This window comes from Hyla sarda, chromosome 5 (genome assembly GCF_029499605.1).
Source record: "Hyla sarda isolate aHylSar1 chromosome 5, aHylSar1.hap1, whole genome shotgun sequence".
NCBI classification, from domain to species: Eukaryota; Metazoa; Chordata; class Amphibia; order Anura; family Hylidae; genus Hyla; species Hyla sarda.
Window position 1 is genome coordinate 112,087,697 of NC_079193.1, and position 26,627 is coordinate 112,114,323.

The 26,627-nt window shown below is 43.9% G+C and overlaps 1 protein-coding gene across 5 annotated transcripts in view; it reads left to right on the top strand.

The window, feature by feature from the left end:
* CNOT10 (CCR4-NOT transcription complex subunit 10) overlaps window positions 1–26,627 on the top strand; it is a 129,463-nt gene that overhangs the window by 41,770 nt on the left and 61,066 nt on the right. For all 5 annotated transcript variants that reach the window (XM_056520113.1, XM_056520109.1, XM_056520112.1 and 2 more), the window contains exons 12-14: window positions 17,261–17,382; window positions 20,146–20,322; window positions 21,298–21,378. In XM_056520113.1, the coding sequence (XP_056376088.1) occupies window positions 17,261–17,382; window positions 20,146–20,322; window positions 21,298–21,378 (380 nt within the window). The remainder of the gene's footprint in view (window positions 1–17,260; window positions 17,383–20,145; window positions 20,323–21,297; window positions 21,379–26,627) is intronic.

Sequence of the window (26,627 nt, forward strand, 5' to 3'; positions counted from 1 at the left end):
CACCCCTCACAGAATTTAATAAGGGGTGCAGTGAGTATTTACACCCCACTGGCGTTTGACAGATCTTTGGAACAGTGGGCTGTGCAATTGAAAAATGTAATTTCTCATTTTCACGGACCACTGTTCCAAAAATCTGTCAGACACCTGTTGGGCGTAAATACTCATTGTACCCCTAATTACATTACGGGAGGGGTGTAGTTTCCAAAATGGGGTCACGTGGGGGGGGGTGTCCACTGTTCTGGCACTATGGGGGCTTTGTAAACACACATGGCCTTCAATTTCGGACACATTCTCTCTCCAAAATCCCAGTGGCGCTCCTTCTCTTCTGAGCATTGTAGTGCGCCAGCAGAGCACTTTACATCCCCATATGGGGTATGTTCTCAAATTTTGGGAGGCTTTTCTTTCCTATTCTCCCTTGTGAAAATGAAAAATGTAGGGTAACACCAGCATTTTAGTGGACATTTTTTATTTTTTTTCATTTTCACATCCAACTTTAACGAAAATTTGTTGAACACCTGTAGGGTGTTAAGGCTCACTATACCCCTTGTTACGTTCCGTGAGGGGTGTAGTTTCCAAAATGGGGTCACACGTGGGAATTTATTGTTTTGCGTTTGTCAGAACCGCTGTAAAATCTGCCACCCATGTGAAAATCACCAATTTAGACCTCAAATGTACATAGTGCGCTCCCAATCCTGAGCCACGTTGTGTGTCCGCGGAACATTTTACACCCACATATGGGGGATTTCCGTATTCAGGGGAAATTGCGTTACAAATTTTGGGGGTCTGTTTTTCCTTTTACCGCTTGTGAAAATGAAAAGTATGGGGCAACACCAGCATGTTCGTGTAAAAAAAAACAAAAACATTTTTACACTAACAGGCTGGTGTAGCCACCAACTTTACCTTTTCATAAGGGGGAAAAGGAGAAAAAGCCTCCCAGAATTTGTAATGCAATTTCTCCCGAGTACGGAGATACCCCATATGTGGTCCTAAACTGTTTCCTTGAAATACGTCAGGGCTCCAAAGCGATAGCGCGCCATTCGCATTTGAGGCCTAAATTGGGGGTTTGAATCTGCCACAAAAATACCCCATGGCAGTGTTTCCCAAACAGGGTGTCTCCAGCTGTTGCAAAACTCCCAGCATGCCTGGACAGTCAGTAGCTGTCCGGCAATACTGGGAGTTGTTGTTTTTCAACAGCTGGAGGCTTTGTTTCGGAAACAGTGCCGTACAAGATGTTTTTTATTTTTTTTTTATGGGGGGGGGTGCTGTGTAGCGGTATGTGTATATGTAGTGTTTTTTACTTTTTTATTTTGTGTAATGTACAATCGGCATGCATTGACAGTTGATGGGCATGCTGAGAGTTGTAGTTTTGCAGCAGCTGGAGGAACACTGCTGCAACTCCCAGCATGCCCTTTGGTAGTCTTCATAGAAAAAAAAATGTGCCTCCAGCTGTTTCATAACTACAACCCCAAGCATGCACAGACTACCATGGGGCATGCTGGGAGTTGTAGCAGTGTGCCTCCAGCTGTTGCAAAACTACAACTCCCAGCATGCCCTTTGGCTATGCATGCTGCGAGTTGTTGCTAAGCAATAGTAGGAGGTGAACAGGCCTCGCCTCCTGTTATATTCTGCCGCCGGGACCGCCGTGCTGTATCCTGCAGCCGGTTACGATCCTGCTGCTCCTGTCTCCGCCACTGCACACGAGGGGACCCCTGCCCGACCAGGGGAAGGAAGGTAGACCCCCGCTGGCGCCGATCTCCGCTCCATTCGCCATCCCAGGCAGGTCCGTGATTGGTCGGTCGGTCGTTCAGACCGATCAATCACGTGATCGTGAGGCAGCACCGGTGCCCCCTCACTCCTGCTGGGTAAGGGTGAATGGGGCTGTCTCGGACAGCCCCATTCACTCTTTTTTTTTTTTTACTTTTTTTTTTTTTTTACCGAGTCACCTGAGACCCGATTGACCTGGAATAGCGGCAAATCGTCGGTCTGAATTGACGCTTGATTTGCCGCGATCGCAGACATGGGGGGGGGGGTCTCGGGACCTCCCTGGGCGATTTGCTGGGATGGCTGCTGATAGATATCAGCAGTCATCCCATTCCGATCACCGCCTCCAGAGATGCGGTGGTCAAGGAAAACTGCGCAGCGCCATACATTTACGGTGGTCGTCCTTAAGGGGTTCCAGTGGAAAACTTTTTATTTTATTTTTTTTAAATCAATTGGTGCTATAACGTTAAACAGATTTGTAAATTACTTCTATTAAAAAATCTTTACCCTTACAGTACTTATTAGCACCTGTATGCTACAGAGGAAATTATTTTTCTTTTTGAATTTCTTTTTTTGTCATATCCACAGTGCTCTCTGCTGACACCTGATGCCCGTATCGGGAGCTATCCAGAGCAGGAGAAAATCCCCATTGCAAACCTATGCTGCTCTGAACAGTTCCTGACACGGACAGAGGTGTCAGCAGAGAGCACTGTGGACAATACAAAAAAGAAATTCAAAAATAAAATAATTTCCTCTGTAGCATACAGCTGCTAATAAGTACTGAAAGGATTGAGATTTTTAAATAGAAGTCATTTACAAATCTGTTTCTTTCTGGCACCTGTTCATTAAAAAAAAAAAAAAGTTTTCCACCGGAGTACCCCTTTAACTGTCTGGGCAGGATGGGAGTTGTAGTTTTGAAACTGCTTGAGAACTCCTATTTTCTTTTTAAGTTACAGATAAAACAATTGAAGATACAGATTATGTTGGAGAATTGGAGAAAACATTTTTGATTTCTTTCTAATATAAAATGGTTACTGAGTGGTCTGGGGGAAATAAATAAATATTATTATGATTATTTTTAGCTTAAAGCCATGTGATAGACTGCATTTGTTACTAAGCCAGGGCTTAGCATTTGCCCATAAATCAACTGGCACTAACCCCTTATTACCCCAGTTACCATCGGCACCAGGGTATTGTTGGTCTGTCAAAAATGATGGTTGGAGACTGGCAGTAGCAAGCTGGAAGTATTAGACTGGGGAGGGCCAAAATAAATGGTGCTTCCCACACTGATGGTACCACACTGTTTGTTTTATTTTTTTGTCTGTTTAAACGATCAAGGAACCTCCTATTTTCAAGCAGTAGCAGTGTGGTACCATCAAGGTGGCAAGTGCTGTTTATTTTATCCCTCCCCAGCCTAATACTACCAGCTTGCAACCACCCCTGTCTTGAACTATAATTTTTGACCATCCAGAACTGTCAGTACTCGGATTGCCGGTGGGCAACAGGAGTGCTCCTATCACACTGTATATGAAAACATTTTTTTTTTTTTATAAGGGTCAAAATGGAATACTTATATTGTTCACATTTTTTTGTAATACCATAATAGACAAGCATGCAGATATTGGTATTGTTTTGATTGTATTGTACTATAGAATAAAGTTTTACTTTAAAGTGTACAGTGTAAACGTCCAGTCTGCGACTGACTCAATGACTGACAGTACCTGTATTACTGTGCATGCACAGACTGCTGCCAATCACAGAATGGGATCAGTCACTGGACTTCTCCATCTAGAATTAGCAGGGATATCACTGACAAGTTATACTGAATCAGCTCCTAAACCTGGTGCTGGCAGATTGATTCATCAATGTGACAAACTTCTCTATTCATATACACTGCTCAAAAAAAATAATGGGAACACTAAGATAACACATCCTAGATCTGAATGAATGAATTAAATACTTTCGTCTTTATTAAATACTTTATTAAATACTTTTGTTGAATGTGCTGATAACAAAATCACACAAAAATTATCAATGGAAATCAAATTTATCAACTCAAAATCAAAGTGGAAAACCACACTACAGGTTGATCCACCTTTGATGTAATGTCCTTAAAACAAGTCAAAATGAGGCTCAGTAGTGTGTGTGGCCTCCGCCTGCCCGTATCACCTCCCTACAACGCCTGAGCATTCTCCTAATGAGTTGGCGGATGGTCTCCTGAGAAATGTCCTCACAGTCCTGGTCTAAAGCATCCGCTAACTCCTGGACTGTCTGTGGTGCAATGTGTCGTTGGTGGATGGAGCAAGACATGATGTCCCAGATGTGCTCAATCGGATTCAGGCCTGGGAAAAAGGCGGGCCAGTCCATAGCATCAATGCCTTTCTCTTGCAGGAACTGCTGACACACTCCAGCCACATGAGGTCTAGCATTGTCTTGCATTAGGAGGAACCCAGGGCCAACCGCACCAGCATATAGTCTCACAAGGGGTCTGAGGATCTCGTCTCGGTACCTAATGGCAGTCAGGCTACCTCTGGCAAGCACATGGAGAGCTCTGCGGCCCCCCAAAGAAATGCCACCCCACACAATTACTGACCCACTGCCAAACTGGTCATGCTGAAGGATGTTGCAGGCAGCAGAACGTTCTCCATGGTGTCTCCAGACTCTGTCACATGTGCTCAGTGTGAACCTGCTTTCATCTGTGAAGAGCACAGGGAGCCAGTGGCGAATTTGCCAATCTTGGTGTTCTCTGGCAAATGCCAAACGTCCTGCACAGTGTTGGGCTGTAAGCACAACCCCCCCTTGTGGAAGTTGGCCCCTCATGGAGTCTGTTTCTGACCGTTTGAGTGGACACATTTGTGGCCTTCTGGAGGTCATTTTGCAGGGCTTTGGCAGTGCCTGTCCTGCTCCTCCTTGCACAAAGGTGAAGGTAGTGGTCCTGCTGCTGGGTTGTTGCCCTCCTAAGGCCTCCATGTCTACTTGTGTACTGGCCTGTCTCCTGGTAGTGCCTCCATGCTCTGGACACTATGCTGACACACAGCAAACCTTCTTGCCACAGCTTGCATTGATGTGCCATCCTGGATGAGCTGCACTATCGTAGACTCCGTCTACCACTACAGTGAAAGCACCGCCAGCATTCAAAAGTGACCAAAACATCAGTCAGGAAGCATAGGAATTGAGAAGTGGTCTGTGGTCAGCACCTGAAGAACCACTCCTTTATTGGGGGTGTCCGGCTATTTGCCTATAATTTCCACCTGTTGTCTGTTCCGTTTGCACAACAGCATGTGAAATTGATTGTCAATCAGTGTTGCTTCCTGAGTGGACAGTGTGATTTCACAGAAGTGTGATTGATTTGGAGTAACATTGTGTTGTTTAACCCCTTAAGGACAAGGCCAATTTTCACTGTAGGACCAGAGCGTTTTTTGCACATCTGACCACTTTCTCTTTAAGCATTAATAACTCTGGGATGCTTTTACCTTTCATTCTGATTCTGAGATTATTTTTTGTTACATATTCTACTTTGTTAGTGGTAAAATGTTGTCGATACTTGCATCATTTCTTGGTTAAACATTCCAAAACTTGATGAAAAAATTGAAAATTTAGCTTTTTCTAACTTTTAAGCTTTCTGCTTGTAAGGAACATAGACATTCCAAATAAATTATATTCTTATTCACATATACAATATGTCTACTTTATGTTTGTATCATAAAGTTGACATGTTTTTACTTTTGGAAGACATTAGAGGGCTTCAAAGTTCAGCAGCAATTTTCCAATTTTTCACAATTTTCTAAATCTGAATTTTTCATGGACCAGTTCAGGTTAGAAGTAGATTTGAAGGGCCTTCCTATTAGAAATACCCATGAATTACCCCCATTATAAAAACTGCACCCTCATATTATTCAAAATGACATTCAGTAAGTGTGTTAACCCTTTAGGTGTTTCCCAAGAATAACAGCAAAATAAAGGTGAAAATTCTAAATCTTCATTTTTTACACTCGCATATTCTTGTAGACCCAGTTTTTGAATTTTTACAAGAGGTAAAAGGAGACAAATCCTCTCAAAATTTGTAACCCAATTTCTCTCGAGTAAGGAAATACATCATATGTGTATGTCAAGTATTCGGCGAGCGCTGTAAAGGGCTCAGTAGGGAAGGAGTGACAATGGGATTTTGGAGAGTGAATTTTTCTGAAATGGTTTTTGGGGGGCATGTCACATTTAGGAAGCCCCTATGCAGGGCCGGACTGGGGATAAAAAACAGCCCTGGAAAAATTGTCATACCAGCCCCACAGCATTGCGTCACTGTAGCAGTCACTGGCTGCAGGGAAGGGACAGGGAAGCCTGGCATTTGATTTGCCATGCCTCTATAAGAGAACTATGTTGTGGGTGCGCCCTGAAGTCAAAGGGGTGCAGCCTCAACATACAAGATAGTAATGTGGTATTAAAGGTGTACTCCGGCGCTTAGACATCTTATCCCCCATACAAAGGATAGGGGATAAGATGCCTGATCGCCGGGGTCCCGCCGCTGGGGACCCCTGTGATCTTGCACGCAGCACCCCAGTTATAATCCGTCCCAGGAGCATGTTCGCTCTGGGTCTGATTACCGGCGACCACGGGGCCGGCGGCGTGTGACGTCACGCCTCCGCCCCTGTGTGATGTCACGCTCCGCCCATCAATGCAAGCCTATCACGCCCCCTCCCATAGGCTTGCATTGAGGGGGCGGGGCGTGATGTCACATGGGGCGGAGCCTTGATGTCACAACACTCTGGCCCCGTGATCGACAGTAATCAGACCCGTAGCGAACACGCTCCGGGGACTGATTTTTAATGGGGTGCGGCGTGCAAGATCACAGGGGTCCCCAGCGGCGGGACCTCCGTGATCAAGCATGTCTAAGCGCCGGAGTACCCCTTTAACTCTATGTAAAATCCACTTGGGAAAAACAGTAAAAATAAATAAATAAAAGCAACCCTCTCTTTTTTGCACTTGAGCTACCGCCAGAATCACGGAACTCAGTTCCCAGTGTCCAGCACTACTAGGTCAGGTTATGTGATCTCACACAGTTACTCATTCAATTACGGGCCGAAGCAATGTCCAGCCTCAGGCGCTGATTGGATGGCTGGCCATGTCATGTCACATAACCGAAAGTGGCAGATACCAGAAACAGAATTCCGTCATTTCAGTGGCAGTGTGAAAGCAAGGAATTTTAGAAAGGGTTTTTGTTTTTTTTACTGTTCCCCCTTCCGTAGTAGATATTACATAGGGTTAAAATACCGTGGGAAGCATAACACTGGTGCAGGCATTGCGATTCCGGGACACAAATTACACAGAGACATAGTTTGAAAATGCTACAAGAATACAGGTAAATAGTCACAGGGGCAGGTCCTGGCGGTTGTTCCCTGCCCAGCCGGCTTGATTGACAGGTCTCACTTGTCTCTAGCAGTGTATACGGAGACCCTGGAAGACAGTGGTCAGCACTACAAAGTCCAACACTACATCTTTTCCCGACTTTGCAGGTTAGAAACTAAGATTACTTTGAACGACCGAGTGTCTTAGTGTAATTCACAGTGACCTGGGATCGTGATGCCTGCTGTTTGGGCAACATAAAACTGATAACAGGTTCCCCTTAACTGTAGTTAAATATAAAAAATATAGTTATTTAGAAATAATGAATAAACAACTTAAATTGCAAAAAAAAAAAAAAAACAACCAACCAAAGTGCCCCTCCCTTACAAAGTAGTAAGGTCTCCTCTTCCCATAACCTGCCCCCTACCCCACATTACAGGTCCCCCCCGTCTCCAGCCCCCAACATCACAGGTCCCCAGGTCTCCAGCCCCCAACATTGCAGGTCCCCCCCCCCCCGTCTCCAGCCCCCAACATCAAAGGCATCCCCTCTTTAGCCCCCAACATCACAGGTATCCCCTTTCCAGCTCCCCATATCACAGGTCCCACATAACTGGTCTCCCCTCTCCACCAGCACCCACAAACATTACAGCCCCCACATCACAGGTCCCCCCTTTGCAGACCCCCAACATCACAGTCCCCCCCCCTTTGCAACCCTTCACATCACAGGTCCCCCTTTTGCAGCCCCTCACATCACGGGGCCCCCTTTTGCAGCCCCTCACATCACAGGTCCTCCTTTGCAGCCACTATCATCACAGGTCCCCCACCCCCATTTGCAGCCCCCCACATCACAGGTCCCCTTCTGCAGTGCCCCCCCACACACACATCAAAGGTCCCCCTCTTACCAAACCCCCCCCCCCACACACACACACCACAGAACAGGGCTCCCACCCTTTCCCTTACACAGTAATAACATTCGGTTCCCTTTCCTCTCACCAGTATTGTAGATCTTCCCCCGAGCAGCTGCAGTCACTGTGGGGACAGGAGGAGGGGCCAGGAGAAGTGAGGAGGCAGAGAGTAGAAGGGAGTGTACAGTCTGTACAGCTCCCAGTACAGACTCTGTAGCCTTAGACCTCCGGACCTCCGCTCACTGTGTCAGCTGTCAGGAGCCTCAGACCTGTGTGTGATGCTGCAGCTGCGGAGCAAACAGGTCCTGACACTGCTGACAGACTGACACAGTGACTTGTCGGGACTCAGGCAGCCTGCGCTCCAGCCACTGCCGGCCCACAGGGCTGTGGCCTACCGGGAATATTCCCGCTATCCCGGTAAGCCAGTCCGGCCCTGCCCCTATGGTGCCAGAACAGCAGAAAAACCCCCACATGGCATACCATTTTGGAAACTACACCCCCCAAGGCACGTAACAAGGGGTCCATTGAGCCTTAACACCCCACAGTTGTTTGACGACTTATCGTTAAAGTCGGATGTGTAAATGAAGAAAAAATTTTCCCCAAAGTTCCCATTTTTATAAAGGGTAATGGGATAAACTGCCCCCCAAAATTTGTAACCCCATGTTGGGACGTTAAATGCTCTGCTGGCGAACTACAATGCTCAGAAGAGGAGTCACATTTGGCTTTTTGAAAGCAAATTTAGCTGAAATGGTTTTTGGGGGGCATGTCGCATTTAGGAAGCCCTTATGGTGCCAGAACAGCAAAAAAAAAAAAAAAATGGCATACTATTTTGGAAACTACACCCCTCAAGGAACGTAACAAGGGGTACAGTGACCCTTAACACCTCACAGGTATTTTACGACTTTTTGTTAAATTTGGATGTGTAAATGAAAAAAAAAAAATTCCACAAATGTAAAATTTTTACAAGGGGTAATAGAAGAAATGGGGTTACAAATTTTGGGGGCAATTTTCTCCTGAGTATGGAAATACCCCATGTGTGCATGTCAAGTACTCTGCTGACGCACTACAATGCTCAGAAGAGGAGGAGCACCGAATGGAAGTCAGGGGCCACGTGCGTTTACAAAGGCCCCCCCCCCACCCCACATGTGACCCCATTTTGGAAACTATACCCCTCACATAATTTAATAAGGGGTGCAGTGAGTATTTACACTCCACTGGCGTTTGACAGATCTTTGGAACAGTGGGCTGAGCAAATTAAAAATTACATTTTTCATTTTCACGGCCCACTGTTCCAAAAATCTGTCAGACACCTTTACACCCCACAGATGTTTGACGACTTTTCGTAAAACATTTTTTAAACTCGTTTTATTGAAGTTGGAATAAATACAAAGCAGCTCCATGCAAAATAATCAGATGACAGGATAACAGTAGCTGAAAATTAGTCATTACAATAGAATAGTGATGATACATCAGTCATTATAGAGCAACTGAGGTCAATGAATGCTTGACCCTAAAACAATAACAGAACAGAACACATTCCCACTAGGTGAAGAACGACCTTGCCGAGACACCCCAGCAAGTAAAAAAAGGGAAAGTGCTGCCTTCCGACAACAGAGCCACAAAGATACAGAAAGAGAAGGTTAGGGGGAAAAGGGAAGAGAGATACCACAAAAAAAAGACAAGGGTGTAGAATCAGAAGGGAGACCCCAAGGCACCAGAGGACATCAGGGAGGTGAATGCTGAGGGAGAATACCTGGTAAGCGGGGACGCACACCAAACACCCCACACCTTTTGGAATTTGTCCGGGCATTTCCTATTTTTAAACACCAATTGTTCATATGGGAGAATGGCATTGACTAATTTCTACCATTGCGTGAGAGAGGGCGGGCGGGGATGTATCCAGCGCAGAGCAATAGCTTTCCTAGCCATGAATAAGCCTGATGTTGCCAAGACTCTTCGGGTAATAAAGCAAAGAGGCATATCAGGGGGTCTAGCGGGATAGGAATAGAAATTAGTGAAGATAGGAAATCAGTAATGGCTTGCCAGTAAGTCTGAAGGAATGGACATTGCCATATCATATGCCAGAAATCGGCTCTAGGGGAATGATATCTGTGGCAGGCATCGGAAGGCACCCGCCCCATCCGAAAGAGCCTCACCGGAGTGAGATAGCAATGATGGATAATATATAGCTGAATTAATTTGTTGTTAGCCACCGGAGAGACCGTTAAAAGGGAGGACAGAATCTCCGACCAATCTTCTGAACTGAGAGAGGGGACGTGTGCCATCCAATAAGCCTCTGCCGAGTCGTCCATGTTAGCAAGTTTCGACCTAGTAAGATGGGTGTACTGAATAGAGATTAAGCCTCGCAGTCCTTGGGAACATAAGATCCCTATAAATGGGTAAGCAGAAATAGGGGTTCTTGGGGAGGGAAATTGAGCAGTCAAAGCGTGGCAGAGCTGAAGGTATCTAGAAAATGCCATTCAGGAGACCCCAAAGTCAGTCTGAACTTGTGTGAAAGATTTCAATACGTCATCTTGAAACATGTCTCCCAATTGGGCAACCCCATGAGCCAGCCAGAAAGGGGGATCTAAATCGTCCGTAAGGTGCAGGAAGTGACCGACTGCGATTGGCGCCATATCTGGCGCAATATCTGTAGAACCAGTTTGTGAAGGTGGAGGAGGTTATGGACTCGAGGGGGGGGGGACCACTCAAGAAATACACGCAGAGAAGTTAGATCCAGAAAAAAGGCTAAGTGATTCTCAGCATTCGGCAGGGGATCTGAGGAGACCCAATGTCGAAGGTACCGGAGCTGACCCGCCAGATAGTACAGTTTAAAATCCGGGAGTGCGCCCCCCCCAGGTCTTTGGGGCGTTGCAAGGTGGAGAGTTTGTTTGGATCTTCTAGGTCCCCAGATAAATGTAGGGAGGAGGGAGTCCAGGGATTTAAATAAAGACATCGGGACTGGATTAGAGGAATGTTCCAGAAGATAAAGAAGTTTGGGCAAAACTATAATTTTAACCAGATTAATCCTACCAGGGACTGTCAAGGGAAGGGCCCCCCACACTCGAAATTTAGCCTTAACATAGGGTAGGAGAGGTAGCACGTTAGATTGAAGATCTAGGGAGGAGTCCCTATGAATGACAATACCCACATATTTATAGTGGGAAACGGCAAAGCCACAGAGAGTAGAGGGTCCAGGTCGCAGCTGCAGAGGCAAATAGACGGATTTTGCCCAATTAATTCGTAGACTTAAAAATTCCCCAAATCTTTCAAAGATGGAAATAGCACGAGGGAGTGTCTCAAGGGGTCGGGACATAAATAGAATCAGGTCCTCTATATATAGACAGAGACGGTCTTCCCTCCCGCCAATATTAATACCTGAGTATATGGGGTCCTGCCTAAGGAGAAGGGCCAGGGGCTCCACCACCACCGCGAAAAGGAGCGGCGACAGAGGGCATCCCTGGTGCGTTCCCCTGCCCAATGTAAATACAGCATTAACAACTACTCGGGCCTGGGGGGGAAGAATACAGAATAGAGAATAAAGACCCATTTAATAAAACTGGGACCAAAGCCAGAGCGAGCAAAAACCTCCCTAAGAGCCCCATTCTACAGAACCAAAAGCCTTGGCCGCGTCAAGGGAGGCCAAGGCCCAACTTGGACTGCGACCTGAACCCTCCTGATATTGTCGGAAGTGGACTTGCTGGGCATAAAGCCCGATTGGTCTGCATGAATAATAGAGAGGATGGCCTTATTTAAACGATTAGCACCACTTTCGTAAGTATTTTATGATCAACATTAACCAAGGATATGGGTCTGTAGGAGCTACATTCCAGAGGGTCCTTATCTGGTTTAAAGGAGTACTCCGGCGCGCGCTTTTTTCCTTTTATCCCGTCCGGGCTGCAAAATAAAAGAAAACACACTTTCTCTTACCTGCCAACGAGCCCCCGGAGCTCCGGTACAGGTGTTCGGTCCCCGGGCTGTATTCTTCTTACTTCCTGTTAGCCCGGCACGTCACACGGAGCTTCAGCCTATTACCGGCCGCAGCGATGTCCCGCCTCGGCCGATGATGGGCTGAAGCTCCGTGTGACGTGCCGGGCTAACAGGAAGTAAGAAGAATACAGCCCGGGGACCGAACACCTGTACCGGAGCTCCGGGGGCTCGTTGGCAGATAAGAGAAAGTGTGTTTTCTTTTATTTTGCAGCCCGGACGGGATAAAAGGAAAAAAGTGCGTGCCGGAGTACTCCTTTAAGGAGAAGGACTATATTAGCGTCATCCATGGTAGGCAGGATGCAGCCGGCCACAAAAGATGCATCATACATAGACTTCAAAGGACCCCGTAGGAGGTCAGCATACCGTACATAAACTTCCACAGGAAGGCCATCAGGGCCAGGCGCCTGGCATGTCTTGCATTTCTGAAAGGGCCTCGGAGATCTCCTCCACCGTAAGTCCAACAGGGAGACAGTCTCGGGAAAGCACAGGAAACTGAATGGAATCCAGGTAAGCGGATAGATCCCCATCAGAGTAGTACGTCTGGGAAGAATAAAGGGAAGTATAAAATTGAGCAAAATGCTGAGCAATAAGCACGTTGTCTACCACTATTTGACCAGTCTCCGAGGCTTTCCTACGAATTGGAGGTGTGGCCTGGTTTTGTTTGACCAAGTGCGCTAACAATTTACTAGACTGGTTGCCATGCTCAAAATTTGCTTAGAAAATAACTATTTACAGTTCATTTTTTCATTAAGGAGAAGCATGTACTGTCTACCAGTGGTAAGCCAGGCATGGTTATTAGATTCAGTCGGATCGGCAACATAGGCAGCCTCCAGATCTAGGCAAGTGCGGGCCAGCTCTGTCTCCCTAATAAACGACTCCCTCTTGATGTAAGAAATAGTAGATTTCAAGCAACCTCTCAGATAAGCCCATATGGTGTCCCATACAAGAATAGCATCACCAGAAGGTCGGTTGACCTGAAGGAATGTTTGGATTTGGTTGTGGATCCGATCATGAGGGCCAATCAGCTTCAGCCAGAAAGGGTGCACCTTCCATCTCCAAACATAGGACTCTTGAGACAGCGAAAGCTCCAACAACAAAGGGGAGTGATCAAAGATTGTGCGGGCCCCAAAAGATGTTAGACACCAGGGAGAAAAAAAAGGGGATAACAACAAATTAGATCAATGCGAGATAGAGCATTACACCCAATAGAATAACACAAGAACAATCTTAGACGGGGGAATTTACATCTAAAAATATCTAGCCAACCCACTTCAGACAGAAAAGAGGATGAGGCGTCTGAGACAGTGGAGGTGGCACATGAAAACGGTCTAGGTCAGGGTCCAGGGCCCCAAATAGATCACTCTAGCGTGGGGGGGAACTTCGCTGCAAAGGTAACTGAGATGTAGCACCTCCAGTGTGGCCGCATGGGGATTGTTAATACCTAGTAAGACAAAAGGAGTGTTGTTAATAAAAGTATGAACAAATTACATAGCGACCCAGAGAGTCCACACGTAATTGATCCACCTCCCACCTCAATGACCTGTGAACAAGCAAGGAAACCCCCCTTGAGTAGGTGGAATTTCATGCATGACTATCCCATTGAACCCACGGATTTCTAAACACCCCCAGATTAGCAGGCATCATGTGGGTCTCTTGGAAACATTCAATGTGTGGATTATATCTACGAACATGAGAAAGAAACAGCGCCCTCTTTTTAGAGGAGCCCATCCCCCTAATGTTCCACGACAAAAAACGTAGATCAGCCATCGAAAAAAAGGGTTGCAGAAGTCTCAGGAGTCTGAGCATATACCAGGGAAGCAGCAGTCACTGGGTCATTTATCAGCAAAGCGTCCCGGTCAAAGGGGAAGGCACATGAAACGGGAATCACTGGGGAATGTGAAAAAACAGGTAAACTAAAAACTAAACAGAAACGTCCATAGTCAAAAACCAGGAGGTGAGATAGGACCATTGCAGCTCTAGGCCATATGGGGAGCCCGTGCAAAGGTAGTGGGGAGATGCCCCACTATGGGCCCATTTGAAAAAATTGTCAGGAGCAAAACTTCCAGGGTCGGGGGCACACAGCCCCAGGATAACTGGCTTCCCAGGGGGTAGGCTAGGGAAGAGCAATGGGTAAAGGAGGGGGGGGGGGGAATGTGAAAGGAGGGAGGGAAGGGGATACTCATCAGGAGCAGAGTCATGCGGCCATGAAGGGCAGGACAGGCAACATCCGCAGGAGAGTTCAGCGATGAGGGGATCCTATGATGTTGCACCCAATCAGCAGCTTCTCCGGGTTCACTGAAGAAAATGGTGTGTTCTCCGTCAACCACTCGAAGTCTGGCTGGGTAAACCATGGAATAGGCAATTCCCAGGTCTTGCAGATTTCTCTTAACTTCCACAAAAGTAGCTCTACGATGTTTTAGATCTTCAGAGAAGTCTGGGAATATGTAGACTTTGGCATTGTCGTAAAGGAGGTCAGGGGCCCTCCGAGCCAAACGAAGGACGAGGTCTCGATCATTGCAGTTCAAGATGCGGGCCAGCAAGGGCCGTGGAGGGGCCCCAGGAGGAGGCTGTTTTGCAGGGACGCGATGCGCCCGCTCCTCTGTAAAGGCAATAGAAAATGGGGCATCAGAGAAGGAGTCCTTAAGCCACTGTTCCACAAAGGGTCCCGGGAGCAAACCCCTCCGATCTCTCAGGCATGCCGATTTATACGTATGTTATTCCTTCTCAGTCTATTTTCTAGGTCATCAGCCTTTTGCCTACTGAGCTCCAGCTGAGAGGTGAGGTCAGATATGGAGGCTGGGACAAGAGCAATAGTGTCCTCAATGGCCGAGATCCTTTCCTTTGTGTGAGTGTCCCTCTCCCTCAGCGCCTTCATGTCTTGCCTTAGTAACCCAACATCCACCTTTACCTCCTCTATCTTGCCGGTGAGGGTGGTCTGGCAGGCGGTCATAGCAGCAAGCAACTGTGCAGAAACATCGCTGAGACTCTGTTCAATGACCCGTCTCACCTGCATCTCGTGCGGCCGGGTCCCGGTAAAACTTTTAGCTTCTCCGCAGGCGCACCGCCCTTGTTGCAGTTTGGATCATGTTTGGGCGGCATCCCCTGGATATGAGAGCAGGTCTGGTTCGAGGGGGATTGTAGTCCAGGATACAATCAGGTTTGAGGACCGTCATAGCGGTAGCTCGCACAGTGACAGGTGAGCTGCTGTTACCGTGAATGGTGGTCAGCATAAGGACATCTGACCAACAGCAGATTTTCACAAGTAACGGCCCTACTCATCCCTAGGGATTGGTGGGAGATTTGTCGGGAGGCCTCTTTGATTTTTCTGCACAGTGCCACAAGCGGCAGTGGATCTGGCAGAAAGGGTCTTGAAAAGAGGGATGCGTGTATAAAAGTTATACACGTAGGGGTGGTAACCTTTATCCAGCAGTAAGTACATCAGTTCCCAAACAATTTTCAATGTGGGAATCCTTCCCTTCATACACTCTTAATCTGTAAATATACCCTGAGGTGCTCTCACAGAGCTTGTATACTTTCAAGCCATACCTTGCCCTTTTACTGGGAATGTACTGGCAAAAATGGAGTCTACCTTTTGAAACTAGTAAGGGACTCGTCAATGGCCACCTGCTTTTGGGGGACATAGGCCTCTGCAAATTTATTACTGAAATTATGTAAGTCCGGCCTAATTTTGAAAAGGCGGTCATATGTGGGATCATTTTGGGATGGGCACGTTGCATTATCAACATAATGCAAACATTTGAGGACAGCCTCAAAGTGTGCCCGTGACATGGCCATACTGTAGATTGGGGTGTTATACAGAACATTCCCACTCCAGTATTGCCTAATGGTCGGCTTTTTGATTAGGCCCAAAATGTCCTCATCTCGGCTGCATTGATGGGGGTCCATCTATGGGGCCTAGCCGAAAAAGATTTGGGGTGCTGGGCCATAAACTGTTCATACAAGTTTCTTTGAGCCACCATCAAATTGACAAAGTCCTCACTGACAAAAAATGTAAAAAAGTTCATTTCAGTGAGGCCTGTGGTGTTGATTTGGATTCCTGGTCGGTCAGCAAACCCAGGAATCAGTGGCGCATAATTGTCCGGAACTGGGGTCCAGATGGATCACCTATAGAGGGGACAGGGAACATTGTTTGGGGGACAGGGCTTACTAGTTTGGGGGGCTCTACTGACTATGCCCTGTGGCAGACACGCTGCCACTTTCTAGGGGGCTCCTAAGCAGTAGATGATGAGGAAGAGGAAAAAAGGAGGAAGCTGGGATCTTCCTCTTCCCCATAACTGACTGATTCGGTATCGGAGGCAAGCATGGCGTATGCCTCCTCTACCGAAAACATTCTGCTGCCCATTTCATTTTTTGTGGGGGATGTAAGGATGGGGACAGGGGTTGTAAGTGTCTGTAAGTGTAGTGTTTTACGTACTTGTGAGAAGTGTAGTGTAGTGATTTTTGTAACTGTAAAAAGCATAAACGCTTAACATAAAAGCGCAAGGGGTACGGTCCGACCACACATTACAGAACATCGACTGATGGCACGGACCGCAAACACCCTGTCCAAAAAAAAAACAACCGACCAAGCACAGCGCTTGAAGGAGTGGCAACCCTGCCACCTCCCTCCTTCACTGCATGATGATTGGTGCGTTCTCAGACAGCACCATTTATCATTTATTCTGGCGTCACTGGGGGGCCAAAAACAAGCGGAATTGCTGTGATTAGACTGCAAGAAGTTCAGCCCAATCGCAGCGATCGCCATTACAGGAGGGGGTTAAATCCCCCTTGGGCAATGTGGAAAGGTGGCTGCTGTTAGCGGGAGACGTGGTGAAAAACAGACAGGACGTAAATGTATGTCCTGGTGCGGAAAGAACTGCCGCACCAGGACGTACATTTACGTCCGTAGTCGTTAAGGGGTTAAACATGTCCTTAATGTTATATTAGCCACTTGACCTCTGTCAAGCTGGTGAACGAAATTTTAATGACAAAAATGAAGAATGGAATAGTCATAACTACACAATTCCATATTCCTGTAAAAGACAGATGCCATAATAATCTATGGGTGATAGAGGCTATAGTGAATGCCATACAGTTGCATTTGTTTAGCATATACATGGAGACATTTTCATGGTGTTTACACCAGAGGCAAAGAAAATGACATTGGAACAGTGTGTAATGTGTGATTTAATGCTGTAGGATGATTATATTTTTTACTGTACGTTGTGATCAATAGAACCATTATCTGTTATTTTTTTTTCTTTTAGACACCTGAACAGGAAACGAAAGGTCTTCCAAGCAAGAAAGGCATAGTACAGTCTGTAGTGGGCCAGGGTTACCATCGAAAAATAGTCCTTGCTTCACAATCCGTTCAGAATCTCTTATATAAGTAAGAATTTTTTCCCCCTAGTTTATAAGTTAAACCTTTTATTACTTATTCTTTTAAATAAAACATAAGTTGTAGTGATTTCTGAGTAGTTATAAAATGTAAAAGAAACAATCTTAGGATATTGTGTTTTATTGTTGTTGATTTGTTTCACACACTTTAGAGAACATGGGAAAGAGATCCTCACGAAATAGTTCTGACTACACTAAAACAAATACTAATCCAACCAGTCTGTGTGGCGGTCATTTTCAACATGATGAAATGACATAAGTGTTCTGGCCACATTAGCAATAACCTAACATAGCACCACCATGGGTTTATACAGAATTGGTCCTGTCAGACTAATTTTGATCAGCTTCTATGAGGAGCTCTGTTATAGATCGGAGTGAAGCTTCGAATGTTGTATATCTGAACTTTGCTATTATATTCTTTAATATTTGAAGACTCTATTATGACTGGTGCTTGGCTAATGTACCAATATATAAAAAGGGGTCAAAAAGGGATCCTGGAAACTATAGGCCTGTAATATCTGTTGTGGGTAAGATTTTCTCTGAGATGCTATTCTGTAATATCTTAACAAAAATAACCTTATAACACAGCACCTACATGGGTTTATGAAGGGTCAATCCTGTCAGACGTATCTCATCAGTTTCTATGAGGAAGTCAGTTATAGATTGGATCAGGGTGAAGCTGTGGATGTTATATATCTGCACTTTTCTAAGGCATTTGATACTGTGCCCCACGAAAGGTTAGTACATAAAATGAGGATGCTGGAACTAGGGGCGGATATATGTAAATGGCTTAGCAACTGGCTCAGTGATAGGAAGCAGAGGGTGGGGATCAATGGAACTTACTCTGGTTGGGTGACAGTTACTAGTGGGGGGTACCACAGGGGTCAGTTCTTGGTCCACTTCTTTTCAGTATGTTTATTAATGACCTTGTGGAGGCATTACAGAGTAGAATTTCAATATTTGCAAATGACCCTAAACTGGGTACAGTGATCACCACAGAGGAGTATAACATATAATAGAGGGATCTGGGGAATCTGTAGACTTGGGCACAGATTTGCCAAATTAAGTTTAATGGCCAAAAAACATGTACAATTATCTGCTAAATAATAATAAAACCTGAAGAAAAACTTCTACTGAAAAGGACTTTGAGGGTGGTGGGGGGGACTGGTGGACAGTAAACTCAAATTTAGTAAGCATTGCCAGGCAGCTGCTGTCATGGGATGTAAATATAAATCACTAGTCAGACCACATATGGAGTATTGTGCTAAATTTTGGCACCTTTATATAAGCAGGACATGGCTGAACTGGAGAGGGTGCAGAGGAGGGCGACCAAGGTAAATAATGGTATGGGAGGATTACAGGACCATGACAGGTTATCAAGCTTGGGGTTATTTAGTTTGGAGAAAATACATTTTGGGGGTGATTTGATCAGAATGTAAAAATATATGAACGGACAATACAGAGAGCTTTAAAGTGATCTTGTTATACCTCGGCTGGTAACCATGACAAGAGGGATCCTCTACATCTTGAGGAAAGACTGTTTCACCATCACAGGGAGAGATTCTTTTCTGTAAGAGCAGTGAGACTATGAAACTCACTGCCACATAATGTCGTGATGTCCGACTCAAACAAGTTGTGACTTTCAAAGCAATGCAAGAGCAATAAATATTTATTAAAAAAATGTTTTAATTTAAGGGTGAAACCCAACTTTAAATGGGCACTGTCAGATACTAAATCTTTACATTTTGTACATCTTGGCAAAACATTAACCTTTCGATTATACTTCATAAGGAGTTCTAGCCCTCCCTCCATTAAGTGAGGATGGGTTAGTACTCCTCTGTGCGCTCTCTCCTGTCTGAGAGCACTCCTCTGTGCTCTCTCCTGTCCTACCAGGCAGGAGAGAGCACAGAAGAGTGTTAGCCCACCCTCACTTACTGGACTGACTTCAACTTGGATAAACCCATGATTTCTGTAAAAAGGAAATACACTTTTTTTTTATTATACTTTATAAGAAAACTTTGTTTTGCCAAAATGTACTACTAGTAAGTTTTTGTATCAGCCCATTTAATTTCAATATTCTTTCTTTTAAATTATAGGTAATGTTTTCTGACTAGACCAGTTTAAAGGGAACATGTCACTGGTTTAGTCCCACTCTAACCAACACAAACAAGTTTTACTTCCAAGATAAAGTTCCCTGACTTGATTCTGGGAAAGTTGAGAGCAAGAGAGAGAAAAAGCTTTTTTAAATCGCCCACGCTGTATCTAAATCAGGACCAAGTAGTCCCTGGGGCAACTAGTCACTGCACCCTGTGCTGTAAGCAAACACGTTTTCCCATAATCATACTTAACGAGAGGAGTTATCTATACTTCTAGGTCTGCACAAGACTTGCCCGACATGGCAAACAAGCATAATTATGCCTAAATAGATGTGAATATAGGCCGAATAGGTGCATTAACAGCCTGGGCTCTGTGACTAGTTCTGAATTCCGGTCCTGATTTACATAAAATGGGGGAGATTTTTAAAGCTGCTTTTCTCCACTTTACCAGAATAAAGCCAGGATATGAAAACATGATCGGGAACATGCCTTTTGGAGTAAAGTGTGTCGACTGATGACTTTTTCCAAACTATTTCTCAAAGTGGACCAATTAATGTTGTATATAAGAAAATTGAAAATCTTTCATGCTAAATATTGCTACAAACCTAATAAAAATGTATTTGTTAAAATTTATGTATTTTTTTTCTTCTATATGTCAGTGATGGGGAATCTTCTGCCATTCCAGTAGCCAGTATGGAGTTTGCAGCTATTTGCTTAAGAAATGCTTTGCTTTTGTTGCCTGAGGACCAGCAGGATGGTAGTAAAGAAAATGGGGCAAAGAATAGCAGTCAGATAGGCAATCAAGACTCCAGTGGGGAGAGCTCTGAGGCATGCAGGTAAGTAGTTTGAACATTTGTCTTTAGGCAGTCTTAAAGGGGTACTCTGGCCCTAAGACAGCTTATCCCCTATCCAAAGGATAGGGGATAAAATGTCTGACCGCAGGGGTCCTGCCGCTGGGGACCCCCGCAATCTTGCATTCGGCAACCCCCTCTTTGAGCTGCACGCCGTGCTGCCAGCTCACAAACTGTCGAGTGCCGACCCCGCTATGCAAGTCTGTGAGGGGGCGTGATTTTGTTTGATTTTGTTTATGATCTTTCCCTAACAGTTGGTTTACAAAATAGTTTTCATAGACAAATTTAACATGTGATAACAGCTGGTGACTTGAAGGGCTACTCCAGGGGAGTATACATGTAAATAAATCACTACACTACGTGGATATGTTCCCTGTTTCTAATCCTGCCTGATATGCATGGTTCCTGTGGCCCCTGTAGTCTTCTGCTTGATATTCTTTACCATCCTTGCCCCATAGATACATTTCCCAGGAATCATTGCAGCTCTACTCTGCCTTTCAGCTCACTGAGAAAAGTACATTCTGGATGGTCACATTTATTTTAATTTTATTAGCAAGTAAAAGATTTTTTAGTAGGATCTCCAGTACCATCACCAATGAACACAGTCTTCCTTCATTCTGCTAATCTTGGGAGGTCCCAGAATTTGTATTATCAACAAACACAAATTTACAGTCTATCTTGACAGTAGGCCATTATTGTCGCCTGGAAATCCTCAAAGTGTTATCCGAAGGTTACATGTTAGGGGAGAGAGGAGAACTAGTTGATCAGCGGCAGAACGCACACTGGACCGTTCACCTCCACTTTTTGAATTAGTGGGGGTACCAGAGGACTGAACCCCTACTGATTGTTATCCTCTATTCACAAGATGGGAAATAACTAGCTAATCTTGGGATAACTTCTTTTAAATAGCAAACTGTAAACCCATAAGAAACCCTAAAAGCCTTGCATTCTGTGTTTCAGCAATAAAAACCACGAAAGTGATAAATTTCTTCCTGCTCCACCTTCCTCACCACTGAAACGGCAGGAACTTGAAAATCTAAGGTATTAAATTCTAATTTTGATTAATTCCACCTATGTAAATTAACTAAAAAAATTATCTTTTTTCTGATCTTATAGCGATGTTCCAGGAATTTCTGTAAAGGGAAAATCTGTTCTGTTGGACTTAGTGGGATTGCTCCTGCTACAAATGCATAGATATCTGCAAGCCCCATACAGAATAATGGGACAATTACAGAAATTTCTACCACAATTGTGCCATATGTGAATAGCTACCTTTTGGACGAAGGCTAAGGTTAAAAAGAGATCTGCAGGGATTCTTCAGTAAAATTCTCTTGTTACATGTGAACTTTTGCAGCAGATTTATTGCATACTTCATCCCTATACATTGAACGTATAAAAACAATAATGAAAATGCACAGAATAACTGCAGCATAAAATTCTGAACCGCTTTTTTTTTTTTTTATCCTGCCCTTTTACTTCTATAGTACTGGTATTTGTTGTGGATGTGTGGTGTAGAGTTCACAATCCAAATGTGCTTAATCTCATTTTAGTCAGTGCCATTTAATTTTAGGAATAGTTTTTGAATTTATTTGGCTGCAAACACAGATCATGGTTCCAGAGACAAAGATGTTGTCAGAATAAGCTAAAGGTTTCAATCAATTGTTAAATGACATAACCATACAACTAAAATTCAAGTAGAGTTTGTTTCTATGTAAATGAAACTTTCTCACTAATATACATTTAATTACTCAACCTTTTTCAAGTACTTTTCTTGCTGTCCGCAAAGGGTTATGAGCCTGTTGTCATATGATTTGTCACTGTTAAGCTTAGAGTACATTGTCAGTGATATATTGTACATAGCAAATCAATTGTTGCTATTGTACATAAAAACATTTTGAAAATGGTAATTGAAAGACAGTAAAGCAGGTCCACTCTGCATTTTTTTCAGGTGTATTTTGATGCAGAATACTTTAGTATTCTGCAACAACATGCAGGTGTTTTTTACCTACAAATGGCGTCCCATTAATTCTCTTTTGGAATAATGCTATCTCTTGCATGTGGTTTAAGAACATTTTCAGTATGTGTTAAAAGAAATACCCCTCTAATGCTTTCATTGAAATCATTGAGAGCTCTAAAATGCCACTTTTACCACTTATAAAATACTCCTTTTAATTATTATTATTAAAGGTTAAAAAAGGCTTGCAAATAAAGTTGTGTTACAAAAGTGTTTCTGCCTTTGGAAATATGTATTTTTCTGCTTCTATGTTATACATAGAAGAATGATAATGATAGGCATGGGGGAATCAGACGGGGAAATGTTGTGGCACGGGCTGATAAAGGGGAAGTAATGATGTGGCACTGTGGGGTCAGACTGAGGAACAGGGGGAAGGATGTGGCAAATTGGGAGTGGGGTGCAGAGCTTCCAAGTCATTCATAAAAAAAAAATAAAAGGAAAATCTGAGTTAAAAAAAAAAAATTAAGATGAGGGTGCATGTTAAACGCCAATAAATATGGTATACAGTTATGTAAATTACTTCTATTTAAAAAATCTTAAGCCTTCCAGTACTTAGCTGCTGTATGCTCCAACAGAAGTTGTGTAGTTCTCTACAGTCTGACCACATTGCTCCTGACACTGACAGAGTTGACAGCACTTTAATCACACTAGAAGAAACCTACACAACTTCCTCTGGCATATACAGAAGCTTATAAGTACTGGAAGGCTCAAGATTTTTCCTTTATAAATTTACACATCTGTGTAACTTTCTGGCACCAGTTGATTGGAAAACATTTTTTCCCCCCTCCAGAGTACCCCTTTTAACCCCCTTAATGACATTGGACGTAAATGTGCTTCCTGGTACTTAACGCACCAGGACATACATTTACGTATAGTACATGATGGGAGCACCAAAGAGGTGCTTGCATCATGCACGATGGGTCCCTGTCGTATTTCAAGGAAACAGTTTAGGGCCACATATGGGGTATTTCCGTACTCGGGAGAAATTGCACTACAAATTTGGGGGGCTTTTTATCCTTTTACCCCGTTATGAAAAGGAAAAGTTGGGGTCTATACCAGCCTGTTATAATAAATTTTTTTATTTTTTACACTAACATGCTGGTGTTGCCCCATACTTTTTATTTTCACAAGCAGTAAAAGGAAAAAAGACCTCCAAATTTGTAACACAATTTCTCCTGAGTACGGAAATACCCCGTAAAATGTTCTACGGACGCACAAAAAGGCTCGGGAGTGAGAGTGCACTATGTACATTTGAGGTCTAAATAGGTGATTTGCACAGGGGTGGCTGATTTTACAGCGGTTCTGACATAAACGCAAAAAAAAAATACCCACATGTGACCCCATTTTGGAAACTACACCCCTCACGGAATGTAATAAGGGGTACAGTGAGCATTTACGCCCCACAGGTGTCCGACAGATTTTTGGAACAGTGATCCGTGAAAATTAAAAATTTAATTTTCCATTTGCACAGCCCACTGTTCCAAAGATCTGTCAAACGCCAGTGGGGTGTAAATGCTCACTGCACCACTTATTAAATTCTGTGAGGGGTGTAGTTTCCAAAATAGGGTCACATGTGGGGGGGTCCACTGTTCTGGCACCATGGGGCTTTGTAAATGCACATGGCCCCTGACTACCGTTCCAAACAAATTGTCTTTCCAAAAGCTCAATGGCGCTCTTCCTCTTCTGAGCATTGTAGTTCGCCCGTAGTGCACTTCAGGCCAACTTATGGGTTACCTCCATGGGGTTACAAATTTTGGGGGGTATTTTCTGCTATTAACCCTTGCAAAAATGTGAAATTTGGGAGGAAACACACATTTTAGTGAAAAAAAAATATTTTTTTACATATGCAAAAGTCGTGAAACACCTGTGGGGTATTAAGGCTCACTTAATTCCTTGTTACGTTCCTCAAGGGGTCTAGTTTCCAAAATGGTATGGCATATGTGTGTTTTTTTTTTTTATTTTTTATTTTTTATTTTTTTTTTTTGCTGTTCTGGCACCATAGGGGCTTTCTAAATGCAACATGCCCCACAAAAACCATTTCTGAAAAACGTACTCTCCAAAATCCCCTTGTCGCTCCTTTGCTTCTGAGCCCTCTACTGCGCCCGCCGAACAATTTACATAGACATATGAGGTATGTCCTTACTCGAGAGAAATTGGGCTACAAATATAAGTATAAATTTTCTCCTTTTATCCCTTGTAAAAATTAAAAAATTGGGTTTACAAGAACATGCGAGTGTAAAAAAATGAAGATTGAGAATTTTCTCCTTCACTTTGCTGCTATTCCTGTGAAACACCTAAAGGGTTAAAATGCTGACTGAATGTCATTTTGAATACTTTGGGGGGTGCAGTTTTTATAATGGGGTCATTTGTGGGGTATTTCTAATATGAAGACCCTTCAAATCCACTTCAAACCTGAACTGGTCCCTGAAAAATAGGGAGTTTGAAAATTTTGTGAAAAATTGGAAAATTGCTGCTGAACTTTGAAGCCCTCTGATGTCTTCCAAAAGTAAAAACGCGTCAATTTTATGATTCAAACATAAAGTAGACATATTGGAAATGTGAATAGAAAATTTTTTTTTTTTTTGGGAATATCCATTTTCCTTACAAGCAGAGAGCTTCAAAGTTAGACAAATGCTAAATTTTCAAATTTTTCATCAAATTTTGGGATTTTTCACCAAGAAAGGATGCAAGATACCACAAAATTTTACCACTATATTAAAGTAGAATATGTCACAAAAAAAGAATCTCGGAATCAGAATGATGACTAAAAGCATTCCAGAGTTATTAATGTTTAAAGTGACAGTGGTCAGATGTGCAAAAAACGCTCTGGTCCTAAGGTGTAAAATGGCCTGGTCCTTAAGGGGTTAAACAGATTTGTAAATCACTTCTATTAAAAAAATCTTAATCCTTCCAGTACTTTTTAAGGGCTGTATACTAAAGAGAAATGCAAAAAAGAAATTCATTTCCTGTGATGTCCTTACCACAGTGCTCTCTGCTGTCCATTTTAGGAACTGTCCAGAGCAGCATATGTTTGCTATGGGGATTTTCTTCTGTTCTTGACAGTTCCTAAAATGGACAGCAGAGGTCAGCAGAGAGCACTGTGGTCAGGACATCACAGGAAATGAATTTCTTTTTTTGTATTTCTCTAGCATACAGCCCCTAAAAAGTACTGGAATGATTAAGATTTGTTTTAATAGAAGTGATTTACAAATCTGTTTAAACTTTCTGGCACCGTTTCCACGGGAATACCCTTTTAAGGGGTTAAGCCGAAGTGACTTTGTGCACTGCTGTACTGCTGTCCAGTGTGCATGAGGATTTTTTTCACCATGGATCTCACTTTACAGTTATCAAGTCTTTGAAACTCCGCTTACTTTAGTTAATACAAGTTTAATGACAATTGCATAGTTTGTTAGGATAATTTTACCGTGATAATATTAATAGTAGAACACCTAAAGAGTAACAAACCCAAATATCAATTAAATGGTTTTGTTCAACGTCAACCAGTTGTCACCTCATGTATTTCTGTACTTTCCAGTAGCGTAGCTGTTAAGACTACAATTGTCACATCGGGTTACATTCACACTGTGCTATTCTTGTGGTCCTATATTTGCGAGTACAAAATGTTTTAAAAAGCTTTCAGTCCCTTCTTTTTTTTTTAAGTTGTGGCCTTAAAGGAGTACTCTAGTGCAGAGTATTCCTGCTCTGTCCTGCCGGGGCTGCAAAATGAATGAAAATGAATCATCACTCACCTCATGGGTTCCCACGGAGCGCCACTACAGCTGATCGGTCCTCTAGTCCATCTCCTTCATACTTCCTGGTGTAATGAAGCGTCACATGGCGCTCAGTCTATCGCCGGCCGACGCGATGTTCTGCCTCGGCCGGGGATAGGCTGAGCGCCATGTGACTCTTCGTTACACCCGGAAGTATGAAGGAGATGGACCGGAGGACCGGTCAGCTGTAGTGGTGCTCCGCAGGAACCCAGGGAGGTGAGAGATGGTTCATTTTCATTTATTTTGCAGCCCAGACAGGACGGAGCAGGAATACTCTGCACTAGAGTACTCCTTTAACCCCTTGACAACATGGTACAGGCCACAGTCTGGCTGTTTAAAGCTGGGCACGCAGCCAGAACATACTGCTAATGTTGGACACTGGCAAAATCCTTTATCATTAACCTCTTTTAGATGCCACAATCAAAGTTGATTTTGGCATCTACATTATTAAAATCTAGCTTTCAGCTTGCTGAGTGGGGTGATCTGAACCTCTAGATTGGTCAGGG